Source organism: Bacillus rossius, chromosome 8, assembly GCF_032445375.1.
Source record: "Bacillus rossius redtenbacheri isolate Brsri chromosome 8, Brsri_v3, whole genome shotgun sequence".
In the NCBI taxonomy this organism is placed as follows: domain Eukaryota; kingdom Metazoa; phylum Arthropoda; class Insecta; order Phasmatodea; family Bacillidae; genus Bacillus; species Bacillus rossius.
The window spans coordinates 68,795,922-68,821,293 of NC_086336.1; the positions used below are offsets into that span (position 1 = coordinate 68,795,922).

The following is a 25,372-nucleotide window of genomic DNA, read 5'->3' on the forward strand; positions in this document are numbered from 1 at the left end:
TTTAACGTTTTTACTAAACTCCAACTTTTAGCTTGAAAAATAGCCAAAAGAAAGCGCCGTGTTCGTAATGCTTTAGAGAACCATCAGAATGTTGAATATTTAAACGCCATGTTTGTTGCAACACAATTTTCCTGGCTAATAATAATATATATATTTAAAGTTGCGTTTATATTTTTTATGTCTATTCAAGTTTACTAAATGTATTCCAGGATAGTTCCAAAGACACTGCGAAATAAGAAACATTTTTACCATCGTCCCCTAAAATGAATTGTATATTTATTACTAGAGACATGCAAAATTAGCGGATTCATTTCGCGATAGGCTAGCATCAAAACAACTATACCTTCGTACCTCTTCTGCGATTGGCCCACATTTTATCCGGGGAACTGTGAGCCAATGGGAAACACTAAACCAAGAAAGTGCCGAATTACGGACAGCCTAGTTGAGACGTCTCACGCGTCAGTAGCCAATGAACAGGTGTCCTTTCCGCGAGTATTTAAAGGACTGTGGAGTCTATCCTAGAGGTCAATTAATCCGCGAATTTTGCAGGTTTCTACTAATCAGTTATTTGGCGCGCAGAATATCACGAGCTGGATTTGGTGATCTTCCGGCTGTGTAACAATTACATGACGTTAACTGTTCTGTCCGCGCGGATCAGCCCCGAATTGCCTTTCAGCTCCGCTCAGCTGTTCAGCGCTCCTTTGAGAGGCGCGAACTGCCTGCAAATCGCTTTCATTCGGTCGGAAGCCGTATCGGCTAATCCGGAGCCACGGAACAACAGGCTGGCCGCCCAGATGATTACAAATGTGTACACTCTCTTCCAGAGTCGGCGGGTACAGTCCGCGGCAGCATCTGCCGGGGACACGAATACTGCTGCTGCACTCTAGGGGAGTGGAGTGCACTGTTAAAATTCTCCACCTTCACTTTCACGAAGAACACTGCTTGCAAATTATCCAGGGAAACTTCGTAAATTTCCGGACACGTGAGTTCACTTCCTTTGAACACCGAATCCAAAAAGAATATTCCTGGCATACTAACAAACCTTTTCAAAAAACGTTTTGAGAACACTATAGTTTTGTTCACGCGTTTGTTTGGAACGAAACACACGACTCGGATATCAAAATACGGCGACGATTCTACGAAGATTCAGACATTTTTAAATTTTGAAGAACTCCTCGTTTATTTCAGGTAAATTCTTCGTTGAAAAGTCCCTTAAATTGACTGTGATTTCCAACTATACTCGAGCAATGTTAATCTGCAAATTTTATTTCTTCCGTACGGCTGAACTAAGGCTCATTGTCTCGGAGTCTGCCACGTCAACTGTGGCCAATCACAGAAATACTTTAGAGATAAAACTATTAAGCTACAGTGAACCGACTATTTTCTGGTCTCTGGCTATCGGAAAATGACAAGGTGTGGAGGTTCGTCCAAAATTATTGAAACCTGTTTTTTTTTCAGTGATTAGGCAAAACATGAATTTTATTTATTTAATGAATGATATGCTAAAAAATCAAAATATTTAAGACGACAGGTACTTACGAAAGGTTAATCCAACACTGCGTACTACTACATGACATGCTTTCAGTATAAAAACTTGCATTTATGTTCTTAAATAAAACATTACTTCTTTACTAGAAAAAGCCCATTGTAAAAACTTAAATATATTCGTATTATGAAATTTATTTAAAATCCGCTGCGTAAATAGGAAATATTTGCAATCGGCAAGTTTCCCCGCGCCTGCGAATTTCGTTGCTCTGACGTCACAGCCGTGCTTGGATCGCGTCGCGCGACTGTGACGGACAGACGTCCAGGCGCAGCGCAGAGTCCGTGTCACAGGACCACGAGCTGACAGTCATTCACACACAAGGACCGGGACAGTTCACTGTTTAAACGACCTCCAGGATAGACTCCACAGTCCTCTACGTACTCGGGCGAATACCCCCTGCTCATTGGCTGCCGACTTGTGAGACGTCTTAACAGGGCAGCCTGTGAGGGTCTCTCATTGGCCCAGAGCCCTCCAGGTACACCGCGAGCCAATAGCAGAAGGATCGCAAAGGTATAAGCTTTTGAATTTTTTAACCTATCGGGAAATGAAACTGCGAATTATTTTGGTCTCTATAAACACCTCCTACCAGCTTTTAAAATACTATCAAACGAGTATTTTTACGATATACTTACGTCATCCAGAATCAATGAATGACAACATGCTGGTTATCATACACTACATAAGGAGGCACCTGCGAAAATCACGCTACATTAATCTATGGTTATTTATTTTGGTAAAATCTGTATAGTGATTACCTTTTTATATATTTTCTGAACTTCACATGTACAGAGATGATAATCGATGGTTGTTCACGGGAAAGGTCGAATGTTAGGGTTCGAACCTGCAAATTGCCTTTAGTTAAGCATACCGGCTCTTGTAGCCAATCACCGAGAGAACCTTTCGCTGTGGTCACAGTTCCTCTGCGAGTCTTCTAAAAATAATTATTCCAGTGCAAATACTTCCTGCAACGAAGTGTTAAAAACTGTAACAGGTTTTTTCAATTACACATAATGCGAAACGTAATTGACTTTAAACTTCTATAGTTTTATAGTAATTTTGAACGAACAATTCATCTAGACTAATTTAATTTTAAATCTTTTCCTCAATCCACGGCGTCATAAATTAGCATAAAATAGTCTAGATCAGTGGTTCCCAAACTTTTTCATCTGGCGATCCACCTTTCCTTATAATAATACCTCCAAGGTCCATCGATCCATGGTGAAGTGAAACACCTTATTTGTATCGTATCCCTTCCTTATGCATATATAATTTACCATCAATTATTGCATATATATGCTTTTTTTAAGATACCGATTGATTATTAATAAACAATTTGTGTTCCGATTTGAAAATGGTTGACAAAATATAAGCACTTTATAGGAAAACATTTATTTAATAATAGATATGTGGTTGCACACAATTAGATTGTTTCGATTTTTCTTATCTTTTCTGATGGTTTATTCGTAGGAGCAGGCATTTTTCGCGAATAAATATGAATACCTACTAGACTGCAACAAGGTATACGCGCACCAGCGGCTTCTTCCTTGTGATTGGCGGCCGTCTGCGAGAGAAGTCGTTGCCCTGTCTGACCGAGCCACTCAGTACGCATGAATTACTGTGATTGGAGTTGTGAAAAATCGTCATGTACCTGAAAGAAAGACACCAAATTACGAAACACTGACGATGATACAGTGTTTTAACTTTCAGCTAATCGAGGAATATTTTCGCGAAATGTGCATGCCCCTATTTATTCGATGGTTTCTGGTTTTGGGATCGAGTCGCGACCCACCTGTAACCGTTTGGGAACCGCTGGTCTAGATTGTATAACTTCCTTTTGTATGGATGGAGGAGTGGTTTTATTGTGGAATGTAATTGTTGTTATTTATTTTTTGTCCCCAGACGGGCTTTCAGGATCGCCCGCGGGAACAAGCGAGCAGACACGCCACTGCTCTTAGTCCCGCCGCGCGCCGGCAGAGTGCTCCCCCGGCTGCGACACGCCCATTGGTCGCCCGCAGAGCCACTCAACCACCCCCCCCCCCCCCCCGGTGTCAACCCACGGGCTAGAGACCTGAAAAATTCGTGGTTTCGATGACCTTCAGGATAGTCTACACAGTCCTCTGTATACTCGGGCAAATAACGCCAGTTCGTTGGCTGCTGACTTGTGAGTCGTCTCAACTGGTGTTTGCCCGTGATTCGTTACTTCTTTGGTTGAGGGTTTCTCGTTGGCCCAGAGTCGCCCAGACGAACAGTGAGCCAATAGCAAAAGCAGCTTAAATGTTTATGTGTATGAATTTCAGACTATCGCGAAATGAATCTGCGAATTTTTTCCGATCTCTATCCATGACGTGTTCAACCCGAGTCCCAGCAAGGGAACATATCGGCCACCGCGCGAGGCTAGAAACGGTTTACAGCGCATTCTAGCGGACGTTTCGCATCAGTCGATACAATTTTACGGCAAAATTCCTAGAGATAGCAGCACCAACACACAACAATGGACCTGTCTCGATAACTTTCTCACGTAGGCCTACATTTTAAATTTGCTAATATTTCTTGTTATGATCATTAAAGAATAAAAACTGTATTCCAGGATGTTTCCGCTATCATAGAGTTTCATTTGGCACACCAGCACTCTTGGTATGTCCCCTGTATGTTCACAAAAGTGAATATACACGAGTTGATGGAGAAAGACGCGGGTCCACCATCTGGACGAAATCAACGGAAAAATGTGAGCTCTGCGCATGCGCGGAATTTGGGCAACCGATCGGACACTGATTGGACACCACAATACTTCTCCTAAAAATAAGGGACTGGCTGGGATAAAAGATTTCGTTAATTCAAAAAATATATATAAATTATCAAATCACGATTAAAATGCAAATACATGAACAGATGCTACTACAGAAAAGAAAACCCAACTTAAATATTAGATAGATCTCATCAGTTAAAATATCATAGCCAAAGTTTTGAAAAAAATATTAATTGAAAATTACTTTTAGTTATTTTTTTTAAAGAATCGTTACAAATTTTGGAAGCAAAAATTCTTAAGAAAATTTCATAAGAAAATTATAGATGAAAATAATTCAGAATGTTTTGTATGTTTGCGAGAATCTTTGAAAGGTTACGGGTACTGAGACTACCTGCTGTGAAATTGAATTCATGAGAATCGTTTCCGCTATATTAACGAAAGGCTCTCAAACTAGTTGAATCCACAACATACACGCCCTCCAATCCTCAGCCTGATGCTCGCTACGGGGTTGAGAACTCAGAAGTCGGCACCGCACGTAGTTTACGGGAACATCCAGTTGTCTGGAACTAACAAGAGCTCTTTGGTACTTAAGCGGCGTTCTCTGTTGGCGAGTCCGTGAATCAATTGTGCTCTCCAACTGCGTGCGCAAGGCCAAGATGGCGGCTCACCAGCAGGGAAGCCAACCAACGAAATAACGAACGAGGGTGTATCGAGCAAACCCAGCGACACGGAGCCAGGCACACAGGCCAGCCAACCCTTGGGAACTTCCGGGCCCCCGCGCACACACAGACCAGGCGAGCAAACTTGGAGCAGTGTTGCCAACTCACCGGCAGGGCCCCGCCTCCCGCGCGCCCCGCGGCGGATCCTGGAACACACGAACAAAACAAACAAATTAGCCGCCAGCCGCGTTCACAAGTTCCTCGAGCGAGGCCGCCCCATTCAACCCGCGGCTTGCTGGAGGAGGAGGGGGGAGCACTTCGCACCAGCAGGAAGCCTCGTCGGGCGCCAACAACTGCAAGTCGATATTTAACACACTCGCGCTCGTCCTCTAAGGTCAAAGGTCACGTTGCGACGACGTGCATCATGTCGATACGCTCTGCGTTTTCATTCACCCATTCATTCGTTCATTTATCCAATCATTTATTAATTCTATCTGTTTGGCCGGTTCAATGACCTTCAGGATTGACTCCAATATCCTCTGCACACTCGGGCAAATGCCAACTGTTAATTGGCTGCTGACTTGTGAGTCGTCTCGACTGGGTGGCCTGTGATTCGACACGTCTATGAGTGAGGGTCTCTAATTGGCCCTCAGTCCTCCAGATTAACAGTGAACCAATGGCTAGCGACTGGAAAAATTCGCGGTTTCAATGACCACTAGGATAGACTCCACGATTCTCTATGTACTCGGGCAACTATCACCTGGTCATTGGCTACCGACTCGGGACACCTGTTTACTGCGATTCTTATGATTCGATACTTCTTTTGTTGAGTGTTTGCCATTGGCTCAGAGTCCTTCAGGTAAATTGCGGTCCAATCACTGACGCAGCATTAAGCTAAACGAGTTTGGATTCCAGCTTGTCTCGAAAGGAATTCGCGAATTTTTCCGGTCTCTATCAATGGCAGAAGCAGCACTTAGGTAAAATTATTTGAATTTTAGCATAGAACGTAATGAACCCGCGAATTTTTCAGGTCTCTAACTATAGGACACGGCCAGTTCCTTATTTTTAGGCACAGCTTTTGGTGTTCTATCCCTTGCTGGGTTATTCCTCACACTATCGCCTGTGTAGTTAGTATAGAGCTGTCCGGGATCAGTCTGTAGAGTGTTTGGTGAAACTACGTCACGACATGCAGATACTGTTCCGGGCGTCTACCCGCCATGGTGCAGTCGTGGCCACCCCTGGGCAGGACGGAGCGAGGTTGGCACCCCTGGGCAGGACGGAGGGGGGTTGGCACCCCTGGGCAGGACGGAGCGAGGTTGGCACCCCTGCCTCGAGGCACCAGGCCTGACGTGCGGCCTCTGGTCGGCTCGCCTTTATGGGTCTCTAGCGGCCGGCTTATCAGTTATCAGTTATCGCGCCGGCGGTGGTAAAGATAAAGGCATGATGTACGTTTGGTGGCGTTCGACACCGCCCTTAATAACCAAACTATTGCTATGAGCTGATCTTATCTTAAAAATATACCGTCAGTACTGGCTCGGTAGGAATAACGCTTCATTTATAGTTAACGATGTCTTCGATGACGTCATGTTTCTTACATGTTGTCTATTTTAATCTTCTGACTTATTCAATAATTTTTGTACGTAACGCCAAGCAGAATTCGTTTTTCTCTAAAATAAACAAAGACTACAAATGAATCTCGTAAGTCTTAACTATATTAATTAAAAAGAAATATGAATCAAACAAAATTATTGCTTTATAACAGAACATATTTTGCGATTATTTGTGGTTAATTAAAACATTTATAATAATTTTTATTTTTAAACTCAATAGGGTATTTCACTTTCCATATCATTATTTTATATTTACGTTTAACCCAGTTCAACTTGCAGACTTTCTGAGTGGCCGAACTTCAACAAAATTAAAAAAATAATATTATACAGTGCATACTTTTTGTAAAATTATTTGGCAAAATCGAGTTTTTTTAACATTTTCGTGCAGTATGGATATGGATAACCAAATTAAATAAACAACGGAATATTTTTTTTTGCTTAAAGGCAATTCAGGGAGCTCGTGCGTGTTATGGCTAAATTTGTTTCATATAAATTCATTTTATTTTATTTAGCATTTTAAAATCATAAAAAAAAGTAAGAATTTTAAAATGCTAGATAAAATTTAAAAAAAAAAATCTGTTATAAATTAAGCCATATGAAAGACATAGGAGCCAGTTAAAATGTTCCAGTTTTATATTCTATTTCATTCTCCTTATCCACACTGCACAAAATCGGTTAAAAATTATATGCAACTTTTCCAGCTAATAATGAAAAAAAAAAAGGTATGTGAGATATATATATATTTTTTCATCTTGTGATAGCTCATCCACTCAAGAAGACTGGAAGTCTAACCGTTTGGGACGTGAATATAAAATAATTAGAGACAGGAAAAATTCGCGGATTCATTTCGCGATAGGCTAGAATTCAAATAGTTATACATCAGTGCTGTCTCTGCTATTGGCTCACAACTCACCTGGATGACTCTGGGCCAATGAGAAAAACTCAACAACTAAAGCAGCATCAAATCACAGACTGCTACGTTGGGACGTCTCACAAGGCAGCAGCCAATGAGTGGGTGACATTTGACCGAGTGTACGTAGAACTATGGAGTTCATGCTAGAGGTCATTGAACCCGCCAATTTTTCCAGTCCCTAAAAATAATGACCTGCGACGCGATGTACGCCCTTGAAGTCCTGGCGTTCCGCGGACGTGCGGTTAAGGGCCAAAAGGACATCGCGGGTTGGAAAGGACCGCAGGTAAGGAGGCCTCGCGACGGAGAAGTGAGGTTATGTGCAGTCGCAGACGAGCAACGTCCGTCACGTTTCCCGCGAGTTTTGGGACGACAGCGACACGTCCATGCGTGTGGTGCAGTTGTTGCCAACATTTGGTCGGTGATATTCACGTTTATTTGCAGTCATGATTAGGGACCGGAAAAATTCGCGGGTTCGATGACCTGCAGGATGAACTCCATAGTTCTACGTACACTCGGTCAAATGCCACCCACTCATTGGCAGCTGTCTTCTGAGACTTTCCAGCGTAGCAGACTGTGATTCGATAAAGCTATGGTTGGGTGTATCTCATTGGTCCAGAGTCATCCAGCTGAGATGTGAGCCAATAGCAGAGGCAGCACTGGGGTATAACGATTTGTATTTTAGCCTATCGTGAAATTAATTCGCGAATTTTTCCGGTCTCTAGTCATGATGTATATATACCAAAATAAAATAATGTGGTGAGGTTGTTTTTAATATTTAAAACTCATTTTTTCTCTTTCTGTCTGTCTATATATACCTACATGTATATATATCTTTATTAATAAATGTATGGAAAAGTTATTGAAGTTAAACTTTTTCAGGCGCGTTATTAAAAAAATGATGAGACTGATATTTACGATGAGCGTCAGCATGCAACGAAAATTGAGAGGATAAAAAAAATGCTTCATGCAAATAAAAATTAAATATGTGCTTTTCAATCACATACTTTAGTGATCCATATTGAATACTAATCCATATAATTGAAACGTTTATTTTTTTGTGAATATTGGTGATATAAACTGTATTCATAAACTTTGTTATTTTTTTATAAGTGAGGCTATGTTACCGTACGCATAATATATTTACACAATAAGTTGTAAAAAAATACGTTATTATTTTATAAATAATTCAAAATAATATATTATAATAAACTTTCAGCATATCTTTTGATTTAAATTATTAATTAAAATTTTTATCTCCTTTATTTACTAAATTAAATAATTAATTTTATACACAGGATTTTTCATTAATATTTAATACTGAGTTTTTAATTAAAATATATAATTTGACTGAATATGTACTTTACTAACAGTATTTATAGTATCACTCCACTACTTTTATTTTATATCTATTAATTATATGCATGCAAAATTAAAGTCAGTTTTTTTTATCACGCCGAATAAGTATAAGTTCTAACGCGCGCACATAAGTAAACGCGCCCATTATTTTAAAAGGAAGAAGCGATAAATAATCAAGATAATAAAAAAATAACTTTGTATACGGCAAAATACCTTGCCGTTGCAAAATATCAATTCAACACGCCAACGACGGAAAACTATTATGTAAGTAGACAAACTAAAGTAAGCTCATCTCTATCATTATTTAAAAAAAAAAAAACCAAACAAAGTTGTCGACTGTTGACGTAATTCTGGGAACCTACTGCAGTCCGCGAGCGAGAGAGCTGCAATCCAGGGCAAGTTGTACGTCCTTCTGTCAGTTCCAAGGACGTGATCACGGAATGGATACCCGAACCGCAAACCACGAACGAGAAACAAACTTCCTCGAGACAAGATCACACACACATAGATACACGAAACAGCAAATACAGACAAACAAGTCATTATATATGCTTAGTATCATCGTTCGGTTCGTCTGTTCGTCGCTGAGTTGTTCAATGTCATCTTCTTCGTCCTTCTGTGCTGTACTTCTTGCAACACCCCGCCTGCAGCCAAGCAGCGGCGAGCGAGGGTCGTCCGGGGAGAACTATGATTAAAACGGCACGTGACCTCGAACCAGGGGGTCAAGAGGGGGGGAGGGTTGCCGAAGCGACGCTCCACAGTTCCAAGGATCCCGCCTAGGGGTGGGGGAGGGGGCGTGCTCCGGGAGGCAATTAACGGATTATCTCGCGCGGAACCTAATAACGCGCCTGCGACGCGACGCGACAAAGTGCTGCGAGGCGACCCTGGTCTTGGCGAAGGACGAGGCTCCTCCCGACAACCCGAGTGGACATCCGAGGACGTCCGAGCATTCACTGGCGAAACTCTAACAAAGGCTAGTCCTTGGGTAAACTCGGACGCCAACTGCAAGGCACAGCTTTGTACCTTCTGCAATTTCACACAGCTCTGCCTCGCAGTCCTTACAAGTAGAGACCTGCAAAATTCGGTGATAGGCTAGAATTCAAACACATATACCTCTTAGATAAATTTGCTATTGGCTTACTGTTCATCTGGACGAATCTCAACCAGTTATAAACCCTCAACCAAAGAAGAATCGAATCACAGACAAACCAGCTGAGACGACTTACAAGTCGGCAGCCAATGAACTTGTGTTATTTGCCCGAGTTTACAGGGGTATGTGCAGTCTATCCTGAAGGCCATCGAAACCGCGAATTTTGCAGGTCTCTACTTACAAGTGATCATCGGCGACTGGGTTCCCGAGGATTCTCCTGGAGCAGGTCAGGCGGCCGACCACACGCGCCCGGACTGCCCCGGGACCCCGCCCCCCCCCCCCCCTTCCAGGGGCGAGGCCCCGCGGCCGGAAATAGCGCGTCCTCGTGACACCGTGACCTGGAAGCCCTGCTCTAGGGGGCGGGGGTGGCGACCCGGAACACACGCATGCTGTGCTGCAAACATTTGTGCTCTTCCATCACGACAAGGGCATGGCTAGAGACCCGTGAAATTCGCGGGTTCATTTCGTGTTATGCTAAAATTCAAATTAATTATACCTTAGTGTTGCTTCTGCCATTGGTTCACTGTTAATCTGGAGGACTGAGGGCCAATTAGAGACCCTCACTCATAGAAGTGTCGAATCACAGGCCGCCCAGTCGAGACGACTCACAAGTCAGCAGCCAATGAACAGTGGGCATTTGCCCGAGTGTGTAGAGGATATTGGAGTCTATCCTGTAGATCATTGAACCCGCGAATTTCACGGGTCTCTAGGCATGGCATACTCACTCATAGATAGAGACCTGAAAAAATCGCGAATTCATTTCGTGATAGTCTAGAATCAAAAACGTTTTCCTTTTTACTGCATCAGTGATCGGGCCACAGTTTTTCTAAATGACACTCGGCCAATGAAAAACTTTCAACAAAAGAAGTATTGAATGATTAAAGTCCCAGTTAACAGGCGACACGAGTGCCAATGAGCAGATGTAATTTTCCCGCGTGCATAGAGGATCATGGAGTCTATCCTACAGGTCATCGAAATCGCGAATTTTTCCGGTCTCTAGCTATCACTAAAAGAGAGAGAAAAAAAGGTATTATTGATGTGATCCGCCTGTTAATTTTTTTTTTTTTGGCTTATTATTTGGGAGAGACGAAACAAATATGGGCCGATTGAAAAAAAAAACACAAACACACAAAAAAAAAACATTTCCGTGCTAAACCTTTTTAAAGATAATCCAGGTAATTTGCTGGTCTTGAACTGATAACTAATTGCAGTGGAGATCACTGCAGACATTAGTCTCAGGAAGACTCGTAGACGTACCCTGCCACGAAGCACTTGTCTGTACGTGGATGACAAGTCTCGGACACAAGGCAGTGGCCAAGTGAACAGAGACAAGCATGGCCCCCGCATTCGACCACGGGCCCTGGTCCCAGTGTACAGTCACGTGCTACATTATAATTACATGGTTATTTCTTACCTACACTCTTTTTAGGATGTTATTTAACCTGAGAATACAGGGTATAGTTATGGTTACTATTTTTTAAGTCCAAACTAAGCTTTGTTTATAAAATTATTTTACTTTAAAGTAACCACAGCGAGTATGTATACTGAGATGAAAGTAAACAGGACTGGGCCCAGGCTCTGCACCCAGGGGTCCATCCAGTCCCGCCCTTGTGGGGCCCATGGAGACAAGGTAACTGCCAACTGGTGTAAAGAAATACGCGAAAAGTACAAGGAATGTTAACTGTCAGAAGTCTTGCACAGTTTTTTTGCTCTAGTTAGCTCTAGTCAGCGACACAGACACGCAAGCCTGGACCATTAGTTTTCCAAACTTCAGATGATTTTTCCGGGCCAGACAATAAACGTTTGGCTAAATAAAGGGACAGAATAATACGTGGTGCGGCCAGGCGTGAAATTGGGTTGTCCGCGAAAGGCAGCGGCGGCTGATGGGAAACATCACAGTCGACTGCTCGGGAATAATCACGCGTAACGCGCTGGCAGTTAGTGCGAGGCCGTCTCTGAGCAACTGCCGTCGAGACATCGTGACAGCGGGTATGAGGGCAAGCGCGGCTCCAGAAGGGGGGGGGGGCGGTGGGGGTGACAGCCCCTCCAGAGACCAATTTCATTGATTAGTGTATATTTATGTTTACTTAAATATTTAATTTTCATGTGTTAAACTTTTATCTCATCAAAAGTTGCATGGAGCTACTAAGGTTCTGTATTTAAAACCTGTGATTTGTAAATAATATTCCAAGGTCAATATCTGACCACTTTCAGTTTTTGCAACTACGACCTTTGTTTGTGCGATAGCCCCTCCCGAAAAGTCACCCTGAAGCCGCCATTGTACGTGGGAAAATGTTGAAAAATGTCTCACAATCAATGACTCAGGTGGACCGCATCCAGTCTACCTGAGGTCTCGGATTTTGATGTGCAAACATCTTAGCTCTCAGCGTACGGCACTGGCTAGGAGTAACTGCGTGTAAAGGAAACGGCAGTGAGTCACAAAGATGGCGGACCCACACGTAGCAAAATAAACCCGTGTATAATTTCTTTCGTGAACTTTAGAGGACATACCGAACGTATTGGTGTGCCAAAAGAACTTTATGACAGTGAAAATACATTGGAATATATTTGGTACACTATAAAAGTAACCGTAAAAAGTAATCTGAAGTTTTAAAATGCCTAAGAAATCTGGCACTAGAATGATTATAATTAGGGGCAGGCATTTTTCGCGAATACATCTGAACGCCTATTAGAATGCAACAAGGTATACCCGCACCAGCGATATCTCCCTTGTGATTGGCGGCCGTCTGCGAGAGAAGTCGTTGCCTTATTTGACCGAGCCACTCAGGACGCGTTTGCTTCCGCACTGAATTACTGTGATTGGTGTTGTAACAATCGATATGTACCTGGGAGAAACTCACCCAATCACGAAACACAGACGGTGCTACAGTGTTTTAACTTTCATCTAGTCTCGAAATCTTTTCACGAAATCTGCATGCCTCTAGTCATAACTAAAACATTCGTTTATTGGCTGTTAACATCAAGAGGAGACATTTTGGTACTGAGTGGCCTGAATACGATTCGAACAATCAGTTGTAGTTAATTGTCTTGTTATTCGTTTGGGCTCCCTTGGGTTTGTCGGAACAACTGAAACTCAATGAAGGTCCAAATGAAGTCTAAAAAAAAAAAAAAATACACGTGTTGGAATTTAACCTGTCGAAGCTCCATGTTTCACTGATAACCAGGGCCACATCCGGAAAGGTTCATTCGCCAGACGCGTATAAATGTTATTCAACCCGAGAATTGGTTCGATGCTATTCTCAGCGCAGCTCGGAAAACACCGGGAGATAAAAAATCGTGCGAAACCGAGAGAACAGCACGAAGCCCAGCAATGTTCCGCCTGTTGGAACAAACGCTAATGAAATCAGCCGCCTGCGCGGTTCGGCTGGCAAGGAAAGGTAAACACGACGAAACATGCAATGTTTTCCCGGTGAGAATTGTGAACGTGAGTACCTAACCCCCCCCCCCCCCATGCTGAACTGCTGTTTCCTTTCATTAAAACTTGGAGGAGCGATCATCCGGGCGAAGCTGGCCCTCGGGACAAGCACTGGTCTTCAATGGACGGGTTATTAGCGGTCCCGCAAACATCGAGTCTTGTTCTCTCGCGCGAAAACTCCGTTTAATTAAGTCCTGTCCCGTACTGGAAAAAGATTTCATTCATCCGCCGGCCCTGTTTGGGGGGGGGGGGGAAGAATTTAATTTAGCCGTGTCGTGGTATTGGATGGGTGGCCAGTAAGAGTAGGGGGGGGGGAGGGGATATGCGCTATTGTTGAAGGCTGAATGAGATCGCCGGAAGGTTCCCGGCCATTGGTCGATATTTCTGCATTGTTGCTCTGAATAGTACATCGTCGAAATAAACATTGACATTGTAATCTGTCACGAATTTTTTTTTCAAGGTTTCATTTTAAAAAAAAAATTAAATTTTCTTCCGGCATTGTGACACCAGTATGAAATATCGTTAGGGACTGTAAATATTCGCAGTTTAAATGTTTTTTTTTTTCAAAGTTAAAGGTTTGAGAGTAAGGCTGAGAATAAACGTTAGCAGATAATTACGTTTTGCAAGAAAAATTTATAACACAATGAATTTATTTATTTTTTACTCCCGGTCACTAAAACTTGTTTAATTGTTCCAAACTATAAGTATTTCAGTCATCGACTGCTTCCCCATAAATAGAGACCGGAAAAATTCCCGAATTCATTTCGCGATAAGCTAAAATACAAATAGTTATACCTCAGTGCTGCCTCTGCTATTGGCTCACAACTCATCTGGATGACCCTGGGCCAATGAGAAACACCCAACCATAGATTTATCGAATAACAGGCTGCTACGTTGTAACGTCTCAAAACACAGCAGCCAATGAGTGGGTGACATTTGACCGAGTGTACGTAGAACTATGGAGTTCATCCTACAGGTCATTGAACCCGCGAATTTTTCCGGTCTCTACCCATCAATAATAATAATAATAATAACTGCATAGTACCGAAATAGCTGGAAATTCTCGTTTTCGTTGGATTAAGCACCTAAATTCCCGGTTCTGAGAATCGGTTACGGCTCCGAATACCCTAAGGGGGAGTAGGGGAACAGGAGAATAGAGGATCAGGGGAAGAGGGCCGTGTGAAGAGGCAAGTAGCAGTATCAGCGACCCTGACTGGCTTCCCCCGGCTGCTAGGAGAAGCCACTCGCATGGCTTCCTGTCCCCCCCTCCCCCCCCCCCTCCTGCACGGCTCACAGCGCCCTGAACGTGCGCTAATCGAATACACTCCCCCCCCCCCCGGCCTAATCACGTCCCACGCTACGACGAACAAGTGTTTTTTTTTTTTTTCACTCACTCCGCTTGCTGTCGGCTCTTCTTGAAATTGAATCAAGATCGGCATTGTCTCGCCTAATTAACACTTTCAGACGGTACCGTTTGCATCGACGTTCAAGAGGAATTAGAAATGAGTCGCATATTGTTCCGCTTCGGGGGAATAAAAAAAAACTAACAACAGTTGGCGTGTGTGTATGTGTGTATATATATATATATATATATATATATATATACACACACACACACACACACACACACACACACGCGCAAATACCGATTTAGAAATTCAAGTAAAACAGCACCAGACTTACACTGATTGTAACTATGAACATCGCTATTAGTAGAGACCGGAAAAATTCGCGAGTTCAATGAACTTCAGGATGGACTCCAATATCCTCTATACACTCGGGCAAATGCCACCTATACATTGGCTGCTGACTTGTGAGTCGTCTCGACTGGGTGGCCTGTGATTCACACTTCTATGAGTGAGGGTCTCTAATTGGCCCTCAGTCCTCCAGATTAACAGTGAACCAATGGCAGAATCCGCACTAAGGTGTAATTATTTGAATTTTAGCAAAACACGAAAGTAGTTGGAAATAGGGGGTTCAAGAACAGGCGGAGGATCGAGGATCCGGCGACCATCTTGGATGACGTCATCTAATCCGTATGCTAATCCATGCTAATCCGTATGCTAATCTATGCTAATCTACGCTAATCCATGCCAATCTATGCTAATCCATGCCAATCTATGCTAATCCATGCCAATCTATGCTAATCCATGCCAATCTATGCCAATCAGTATGCCAATCTATGCCAATTCGTATGCCAATCTATGCCAATTCGTATGCCAATCTATGCCAATTCGTATGCCAATCTATGCTAATCCATATGTTAATCCATGCTAATCCATATGCTTATCCATGCTAATCCATCCGCCATTTTATATTTCTAGAAATTTCCACCAACTTCGAATCGTGACGTCACCGTTGCACTTTTCGTCACGGCCGCCATCTTGGATTAGAATTTTTTTTTCGAACTTTTGAAATTCGATGTAATCATCAGCCGCCATCTTGTTTTCGTCTGCTGGTGGCCGCCATCTTGTTTCGTCTGCTGCAGGCCGCCATCTTGTTTTCGTCTGCTGGAGGCAGCCATCTTGTGACGTCATATAGTTCTGTTGGTCGCCACCAGATAGCAGCAGGGATTATTTTATTTTAACTAAAATATTTTCAGTGCCGAGGCTGGGATTCGATCCATGGGACGTGAAAACGTCCAGGATGCCGTGGTTACGAGGCGGACACCTTGACCACTAGACCACGAGACCAATTGGGATATGGTGGAATAAATAATCTATATATGCTACGTACTGACGTCAAGTTTATGATAAAAGGGGGAGGAGGGTGTTTTTGCCTTCCTTAATGCATACCTAAGGCGCCACATTTGAAATTAAAATTATTATTATACCATCGCCATCTTTAATTCCAGCACAGACTACCAGATGGCGCCAAATTCAAAATATTAGTTAGGGAGTCGGCAGGCAGGTGTCGCATGCCGCCATCTTGGTTCTCAAGTTGGCTGGTAGATGTCGCTAGTATCGCGCGCCAAATTCAAAAATTAGTTGCCAGAGGCGCCGCCATCTTGGTTCTCAAGTTGGCTGGTAGATGTCGCTAGTATCGCGCGCCAAATTCAAAAATTAGTTGCCAGAGACGCCGCCATCTTGGTTCTCAAGTTGGCTGGTAGATGTCGCTAGTATCGCGCGCCAAATTCAAAAATTAGTTGCCAGAGGCGCCGCCATTTTGGTTCTCAAGTTGGCTGGTAGATGGCGCCACCGTCGCCATATTTTAGTTAATATAATCGATACCAGATGACGCCACCATCGCCATCTTTAGTTCCTAGTGTTGCTACCAGAGTGTGCCACCGTCGCCATCTTTAATTCTTAAAGTTACCGCCGGAGCGCGCCACCATCGCCATCTTTAATTCATAAAGTCGCTACCGGATGGCACCACTGTCGGCCATCTTTAATTCAAGGTATTGTCGCCGGATGGTGCCAAGTTTGAATTTAAAAACCTACAAGTGTTATGCAATGTGTAACCAGTCGAGATAAGTTTGGAACCTGTAGCCATATTATTATTATTATTATTTATTAATGTATGTTTATTAAATATGATAGAGTATTTATAAAATATTGGTGTTGTGTAGAGTCTCTCTCTCTTCTTCTCGTAGTGGCGGAAGACATCTCGAAGGTAGTGTTAGAATTTATGTATTAAAGCAATCACTCTAGCTGAGGAGACTAATAACTTATAGTTACAATTCAATAATAGCGGCAATTAAATGTTTTGAAATTAAAGCAAACAACGTAAATGTTAAACACATATTTATTTAAATCTTATTACAAACAGCAAGGGTTAAGAACAATCGATGATTTAAAAGAAGTAAATAACGAGTAATAAAATCACATAATATTCACACACTACACATCATAGTGACAAAGGCAACATTAACTCGAGACCCAATTATACATAGTAGTATGGGTGGTCGAATAGCCAGAATTTAAGTAGCTGAACATTACAATGAGCGCAATGGAATTTGCCATACAGTTTTATACATTTATCCAGGCGGTTTCCATAAGTCTTTAAAAGTTTGGACTACCACTTTAGTGGAGCGATGCTGTGAGACCCCAGAACTCGCTCGAAATATCCTGCACAACACATTCCAAAAACATGACGTAGCCTATGGTTGACGGCACAAACACCCTGAGTGGCTCTGCGTGTTTCCTCCTGCCCGAACACGCGCTGCTGTGAAAGCCTCTTCCCGAGCACAGACGTCACTCCCGCAGCAGACAAAACAGGCGTATGCTACAGGAGCTAGAACAATTGAATAACCAAATATATTTAGACTACCCAACTACATAAATGACATGAGACAATCCCTGTGCGATAATCATACTTTAAATGTTGTAATGTATGGAAATAAATACTCTCCACTCATTTTTCAAAAATCAATACTTAATTCGACATTCATATTCAAAATCAACACTCAATTAAACACTCATTCTCCATCTGCACCCGATACAGAACTAAGTTACAAAAATTAAGATACACCTCTTAATATCAACTGTTTAAATTTTATTAAATCATAAAATACAATTTATAAATATTCTTCATCCAACTAAACATTATTTTATTCTATATAACATCTACATCTTAGAGCATTAAGTATACTGTACATGTTTCTTTGATAACAGACAAATCTTTAATTTAATGATTGCATTTAATTTTTACAGTTAAATAATATTTTGAAAATTAAATGTTGACAAATTAATAACATGTCCAGCGGCCATATTGAAATTTTGTACTGTGATATAAATTTGAGGACAACGATCCTGAAGAAGCTAGTTGAATCATAGATCTCATCCAGTACCCGTGTACTGTGGTCAAAATGTCTTTTGATCCATCTGCTGAGTATGCAGAGGTAACGTCTGGATTCCGTCGTGTGTTCTTCGTGACAGCTGATGGTCAGTTCCAGCTGGAGGTCTGCAACTTTGGTCATCACTGGGTGTCGAACTGTGACGAGGACAACCTAGATGTACGCAATCAAGCATGTAGTAAGGTCAACTGTGTTATATATCATATACGACCTGACAGTAAATTTCCCACAAGCTTAGACATACTTAAGGCTGCATCAGCAACCGAAACGTTACGTGTGCGTCCAGGACAAGCGTCAATGAAGTGTGAGTTGCGGCGTAGCACCGGCGCGGTTATACCCCTTTTGTGATGTGAGGCACTGAATGTTGCAGAGAAATAATGTCATTTTTGCCAGTACTCACGATAACTGATGTGTGAAGCTGTGCTAGCTCTGCAAGGCTGATGCTAGTTCTACAGGTATGACTGCAAGGCTGCAGTGCTGATGTTGTCTCTAGGATGCTGAATGTCAGACTGGTTGTAACAACCTTTGGTGTCGTAGTACACACAAATTTATAATTCGTCTTCATCACTATCCCCCAAGCCACTATCCGTTCCTTCATCCACATCTTCGTTCGCCTCTTGCGCTTCCTTTGCGTCCTCGATGCAGGTCATAACAGCATGATATAAATAGGTAATAAATTCCTCTTCCTCAGGGAACTCAGCGAGAATGTTGAGGGTGGAGGATGTAAGGTGGTAATGTATTTCATTAAAGTCCATACCTATGTAGCGACGTACTACCTCCATTACAAATTCCCGAACATCGTCCATCGTAACACTGTTTAAATTACAATCGCAAACACTCTCCGCGTAAACACTGGTGGAAGCCATGATGATAGGAGCGTGGTTAGAAGCAGACTACCACGTTAGCATGGAGATGTCGTCAGAGCCCCACACACCACTGGGTGGCAGTTACGGTGACTCCAGAACTCGCTCGAAATATCCTGCACAACACATTCCAAAAACATTATGTAGCCTATGGTTGACGGCACAAACACCCTGAGTGGCTCTGTGTGTTTCCTCCTGCCCGAACACGCGCTGCTGTGAAAGCCTCTTCCCAAGCACAGACGTCACTCCCGCAGCAGACAAAACAGGCGTATGCTACAGGAGCTAGAACAATTGAATAACCAAATATATTTAGACTACCCAACTACATAAATGACATGAGATAATTCCTGTGCGATAATCGTACTTTAAATGTTGTAATGTATGTATAAACATTAATCATTCCGAAGTACTTGAAAAAAAAAAATGTAAGTGAGGTGTTATTCACCTTTAGCGCTTCTCGATTTCTGTATCTGCTACCCACGAATTAAATTGAGACGGGAAACCCCACCATTTCACAAAAGACCGGCCATTTCTTCGTTTGAGAACTTTCTCCACCAAATATGTGCCCGGATACATCGTAGGCTGGATCTCTTCAGCATAGAAGCCACCACGAATAGGCTTGTGGTCCAAGTCTTCGAGGTAGTAGGTCCTCGGTTCCGATTCACGAACGTGTGTCACACGGAAAAGTTCAGAACTCCAATTCGCCGTGAAACCTTTCTCAAAGACACCTTTCTGCTTGGAGATTCTCACAATGTCACCAACATTAGCTTTATTATTGCGTGTATCTTTCTTCTTCGTGTTGGTGAATACAGTCCCAAGTAGACGATCATCCTTTACATCTTTAGGCTTCATTTTCGTGGTAGAATGCACTGTGGAATTATATTCACTTATAAGTTTCGACAAAAGATCCAACCAAAAAACACCTCAAAGTCTTTTACAAACATAATATTTATTACTCAATTTCTATCCTACTACAGAATCACTTGCGAAAGCCAGCAATCTTATAAACATTTAGCCCTGCATAGACGTGCAACGACTACTTCTTAGCTCCAAATGGCTCCAAATGCTCCAAACAGCCTTCAAATGCTCCAACAGCTCCAAAAAAAGGCTCCAAATGCTTGACAGCTCCAAATGGCTCCAAATGCTCCAAACGGCTCCAAATGCTCCAAATGCCTCCAAATGGCTCCAAATGCTCCAACAGCTCCAAAAAATGCTCCAAATGCTTAACACAGCTCCAAATGGCTCCAAATGCTCCAAATGGCTCCAACAGCTCCAAAAGGCTCCAAATGCTTCAAAAGGCTCCAATTGTTCCAAGATCTCCATCTTCAATTGGTTCCAACTGATTCCAATTACTTTTCTTATCGAACTTGGCATGATTACTAACATGTCTTTATTAGTATACATTTTGACTGGCAGTGGTAACGTATTTTGCACCTTTAAGTTATAAGTTTTATTTAGAAATCAGATTTCGATAAATGGTAGATACCATTTGGAAAGAAAATATATTAATTTATCTTCAAGTTTATACACATACATTTAATTTAAGCCATTATTGTATGTAGCCAGCTTCCCTCAGTTCTTTGAGTATGAAGGATATTTCTTTAATGTTCGAATAGTTTCCTGCACAAAGCGATCCATGTAGTAGTCGTAGCCTGTCAACCAATATGTTAGGATCTTCCCATGAGGTATAATCAAACTCTTCTGCTGCGTTCATCATCCTTGCATGTTTATAATAAATATTATCTCTGGTGTCTATCGTTTTAACACCAACCTCAAGGTCACTTTTGTCATCGTGCCAGTGATTATCACAAGCTTGATCAGGATAATTTATTTTATTACGATGTTTCCATCGTTTTGGTCTCAAACCACCATCACAGTCTTCACTCTTGCATGCTTTTGGTGCTTCAGCACAATACTCAATCATGTCAGCCTTAGATGTGTCAGCACAGTCTTCGTTCACGCCAGCTTCTGATGTGTCACCACAGTCTTCAATCATGTCAGCACCACAAACTTGATCAGGATAATTTATTTTATTACGTCGTTTCCATCGTTTTGGTCTCAGACCGCCATCACAGTCTTCGATCTTACCTGCTTTAGGTGCTTCAGTACAGTACTCAATCATGTCAGCCTCAGATGTGTCACCACATTCTTCAATCATGCACGCTTCAGATGATTCATCAAAGTCTTCGACCTTGTAAGCTTCAGATGGTTCTCCATCTTTCTCATTTTCATGGAGACGACTAGATATTGGAGTAAATATATTTTCATTTCTAATGTGGTTACAACTACCTTCGTTTGTTTTAAATTTTAAATTATTATCTTCATCTAGATCAGTAATTTTAGCATTAGCTTTTTCGCCTTCGTTCCTCTTCCGCGATGTTGTAGCCCAGTATTCGTTATCTTTATTCATCTTAATTGTACAGGTCTTGTAATGTCTATCCAAGTAATATCTTCTACCAAAGGATTTCTGACACTGACTGCAATGAAACGGTTTTTGACAAGGACCCAAATTACACTCGCTTCTCTCATGTCGTTTAGCATTCTTTCTCAAGGTAAACACCTTGCTACAGTATCTACAGTGATGACGTTTCGATACAGCGTCAGATCCTAAATCGGAATTCATATTAGTTACCGAGACTAATGCCAGATGCAAACTAAGAGTTTTAAATTAGATATATTACTTAAATAGAATTTTTTAATTATTTCATCAGCGAGAATTAATTTATCTCATTCAAAGGTACTTGTTGCAAGTAGTTCTGCTTTTCAACAACATATGACACCACGTATTGCTTGCAGGTAAATAATATTTCTTCCTTTCATGCGGGATGCAGGATTCTCACTAACGATCGCAATAAAGGGATGACATCTCTAGACTCCAAGGAGAAGGTAGTTTGTTCTTCCAGTTAGTGTTTCTCAGATTTCTCAGGGTATATATTATTATTTGACTGAATAATGATTTTTTTCTTTTAAATTCCACCTAATAAAAATAAAATAGAAGCACTCAGAGAAAACCATCAGGGATGATGTCGTTTATAAACATCATAAATTACCATTTTTTTTAAATATTCCAAATTTAATCCTGCTTAAGCAAAGAGTTCTAGCACAAGCGGGCTTGTGAACTCTTTGCTTAAGCAACATGAGAGTTCTAGCACAAGCGGGCTTGTGAACTCTTTGCTTAAGCAACATGAGAGTTCTAGCACAAGCGGGCTTGTGAACTCTTTGCTTAAGCAACATGAGAGTTCTAGCACAAGCGGGCTTGTGAACTCTTTGCTTAAGCAACATGAGAGTTCTAGCACAAGCGGGCTTGTGAACTCTTTGCTTAAGCAACATGAGAGTTCTAGCACAAGCGGGCTTGTGAACTCTTTGCTTAAGCAACATGAGAGTTCACAAGCCCGCTTGTGCTAGAACTCTTTGCTTAAGCAGGATTAAATTTGGAATATTTAAAAAAAATGGTAATTTATGATGTTTATAAACGACATCATCCCTGATGGTTTTCTCTGAGTGCTTCTATTTTATTTTTATTAGGTGGAATTTAAAAGAAAAAAATCATTATTCAGTCAAATAATAATATATACCCTGATAAATCTGAGAAACACTAACTGGAAGAACAAACTACCTTCTCCTTGGAGTCTAGAGATGTCATCCCTTTATTGCGATCGTTAGTGAGAATCCTGCATCCCGCATGAAAGGAAGAAATATTATTTACCTGCAAGCAATACGTGGTGTCATATGTTGTTGAAAAGCAGAACTACTTGCAACAAGTACCTTTGAATGAGATAAATTAATTCTCGCTGATGAAATAATTAAAAAATTCTATTTAAGTAATATATCTAATTTAAAACTCTTAGTTTGCATCTGGCATTAGTCTCGGTAACTAATATGAATTCCGATTTAGGATCTGACGCTGTATCGAAACGTCATCACTGTAGATACTGTAGCAAGGTGTTTACCTTGAGAAAGAATGCTAAACGACATGAGAGAAGCGAGTGTAATTTGGGTCCTTGTCAAAAACCGTTTCATTGCAGTCAGTGTCAGAAATCCTTTGGTAGAAGATATTACTTGGATAGACATTACAAGACCTGTACAATTAAGATGAATAAAGATAACGAAGACTGGGCTACAACATCGCGGAAGAGGAACGAAGGCGAAAAAGCTAATGCTAAAATTACTGATCTAGATGAAGATAATAATTTAAAATTTAAAACAAACGAAGGTAGTTGTAACCACATTAGAAATGAAAATATATTTACTCCAATATCTAGTCGTCTCCATGAAAATGAGAAAGATGGAGAACCATCTGAAGCTTACAAGGTCGAAGACTTTGATGAATCATCTGAAGCGTGCATGATTGAAGAATGTGGTGACACATCTGAGGCTGACATGATTGAGTACTGTACTGAAGCACCTAAAGCAGGTAAGATCGAAGACTGTGATGGCGGTCTGAGACCAAAACGATGGAAACGACGTAATAAAATAAATTATCCTGATCAAGTTTGTGGTGCTGACATGATTGAAGACTGTGGTGACACATCAGAAGCTGGCGTGAACGAAGACTGTGCTGACACATCTAAGGCTGACATGATTGAGTATTGTGCTGAAGCACCAAAAGCATGCAAGAGTGAAGACTGTGATGGTGGTTTGAGACCAAAACGATGGAAACATCGTAATAAAATAAATTATCCTGATCAAGCTTGTGATAATCACTGGCACGATGACAAAAGTGACCTTGAGGTTGGTGTTAAAACGATAGACACCAGAGATAATATTTATTATAAACATGCAAGGATGATGAACGCAGCAGAAGAGTTTGATTATACCTCATGGGAAGATCCTAACATATTGGTTGACAGGCTACGACTACTACATGGATCGCTTTGTGCAGGAAACTATTCGAACATTAAAGAAATATCCTTCATACTCAAAGAACTGAGGGAAGCTGGCTACATACAATAATGGCTTAAATTAAATGTATGTGTATAAACTTGAAGATAAATTAATATATTTTCTTTCCAAATGGTATCTACCATTTATCGAAATCTGATTTCTAAATAAAACTTATAACTTAAAGGTGCAAAATACGTTACCACTGCCAGTCAAAATGTATACTAATAAAGACATGTTAGTAATCATGCCAAGTTCGATAAGAAAAGTAATTGGAATCAGTTGGAACCAATTGAAGATGGAGATCTTGGAACAATTGGAGCCTTTTGAAGCATTTGGAGCCTTTTGGAGCTGTTGGAGCCATTTGGAGCATTTGGAGCCATTTGGAGCTGTGTTAAGCATTTGGAGCATTTTTTGGAGCTGTTGGAGCATTTGGAGTCTTTTGAAGCATTTGGAGCCTTTTGGAGACATTTGGAGCGTTTGGAGCATTTGGAGCCATTTGGAGGCATTTGGAGCATTTGGAGCCGTTTGGAGCATTTGGAGCCATTTGGAGCTGTCAAGCATTTGGAGCCTTTTTTTGGAGCTGTTGGAGCATTTGAAGGCTGTTTGGAGCATTTGGAGCCATTTGGAGCTAAGAAGTAGTCGTTGCACGTCTATGCAGGGCTAAATGTTTATAAGATTGCTGGCTTTCGCAAGTGATTCTGTAGTAGGATAGAAATTGAGTAATAAATATTATGTTTGTAAAAGACTTTGAGGTGTTTTTTGGTTGGATCTTTTGTCGAAACTTATAAGTGAATATAATTCCACAGTGCATTCTACCACGAAAATGAAGCCTAAAGATGTAAAGGATGATCGTCTACTTGGGACTGTATTCACCAACACGAAGAAGAAAGATACACGCAATAATAAAGCTAATGTTGGTGACATTGTGAGAATCTCCAAGCAGAAAGGTGTCTTTGAGAAAGGTTTCACGGCGAATTGGAGTTCTGAACTTTTCCGTGTGACACACGTTCGTGAATCGGAACCGAGGACCTACTACCTCGAAGACTTGGACCACAAGCCTATTCGTGGTGGCTTCTATGCTGAAGAGATCCAGCCTACGATGTATCCGGGCACATATTTGGTGGAGAAAGTTCTCAAACGAAGAAATGGCCGGTCTTTTGTGAAATGGTGGGGTTTCCCGTCTCAATTTAATTCGTGGGTAGCAGATACAGAAATCGAGAAGCGCTAAAGGTGAATAACACCTCACTTACATTTTTTTTTTCAAGTACTTCGGAATGATTAATGTTTATACATACATTACAACATTTAAAGTACGATTATCGCACAGGAATTATCTCATGTCATTTATGTAGTTGGGTAGTCTAAATATATTTGGTTATTCAATTGTTCTAGCTCCTGTAGCATACGCCTGTTT

At 41.5% G+C, this 25,372-nt stretch overlaps 1 protein-coding gene across 1 annotated transcript in view; it reads right to left on the reverse strand.

Moving 5' to 3' along the window:
- Window positions 1–25,372, reverse strand: part of LOC134535407 (uncharacterized) — a 115,231-nt gene that overhangs the window by 26,491 nt on the left and 63,368 nt on the right. Inside the window, exon 4 of the mRNA XM_063374480.1 lies at window positions 5,120–5,157. Within this exon, the coding sequence (XP_063230550.1) occupies window positions 5,120–5,157 (38 nt within the window). The remainder of the gene's footprint in view (window positions 1–5,119; window positions 5,158–25,372) is intronic.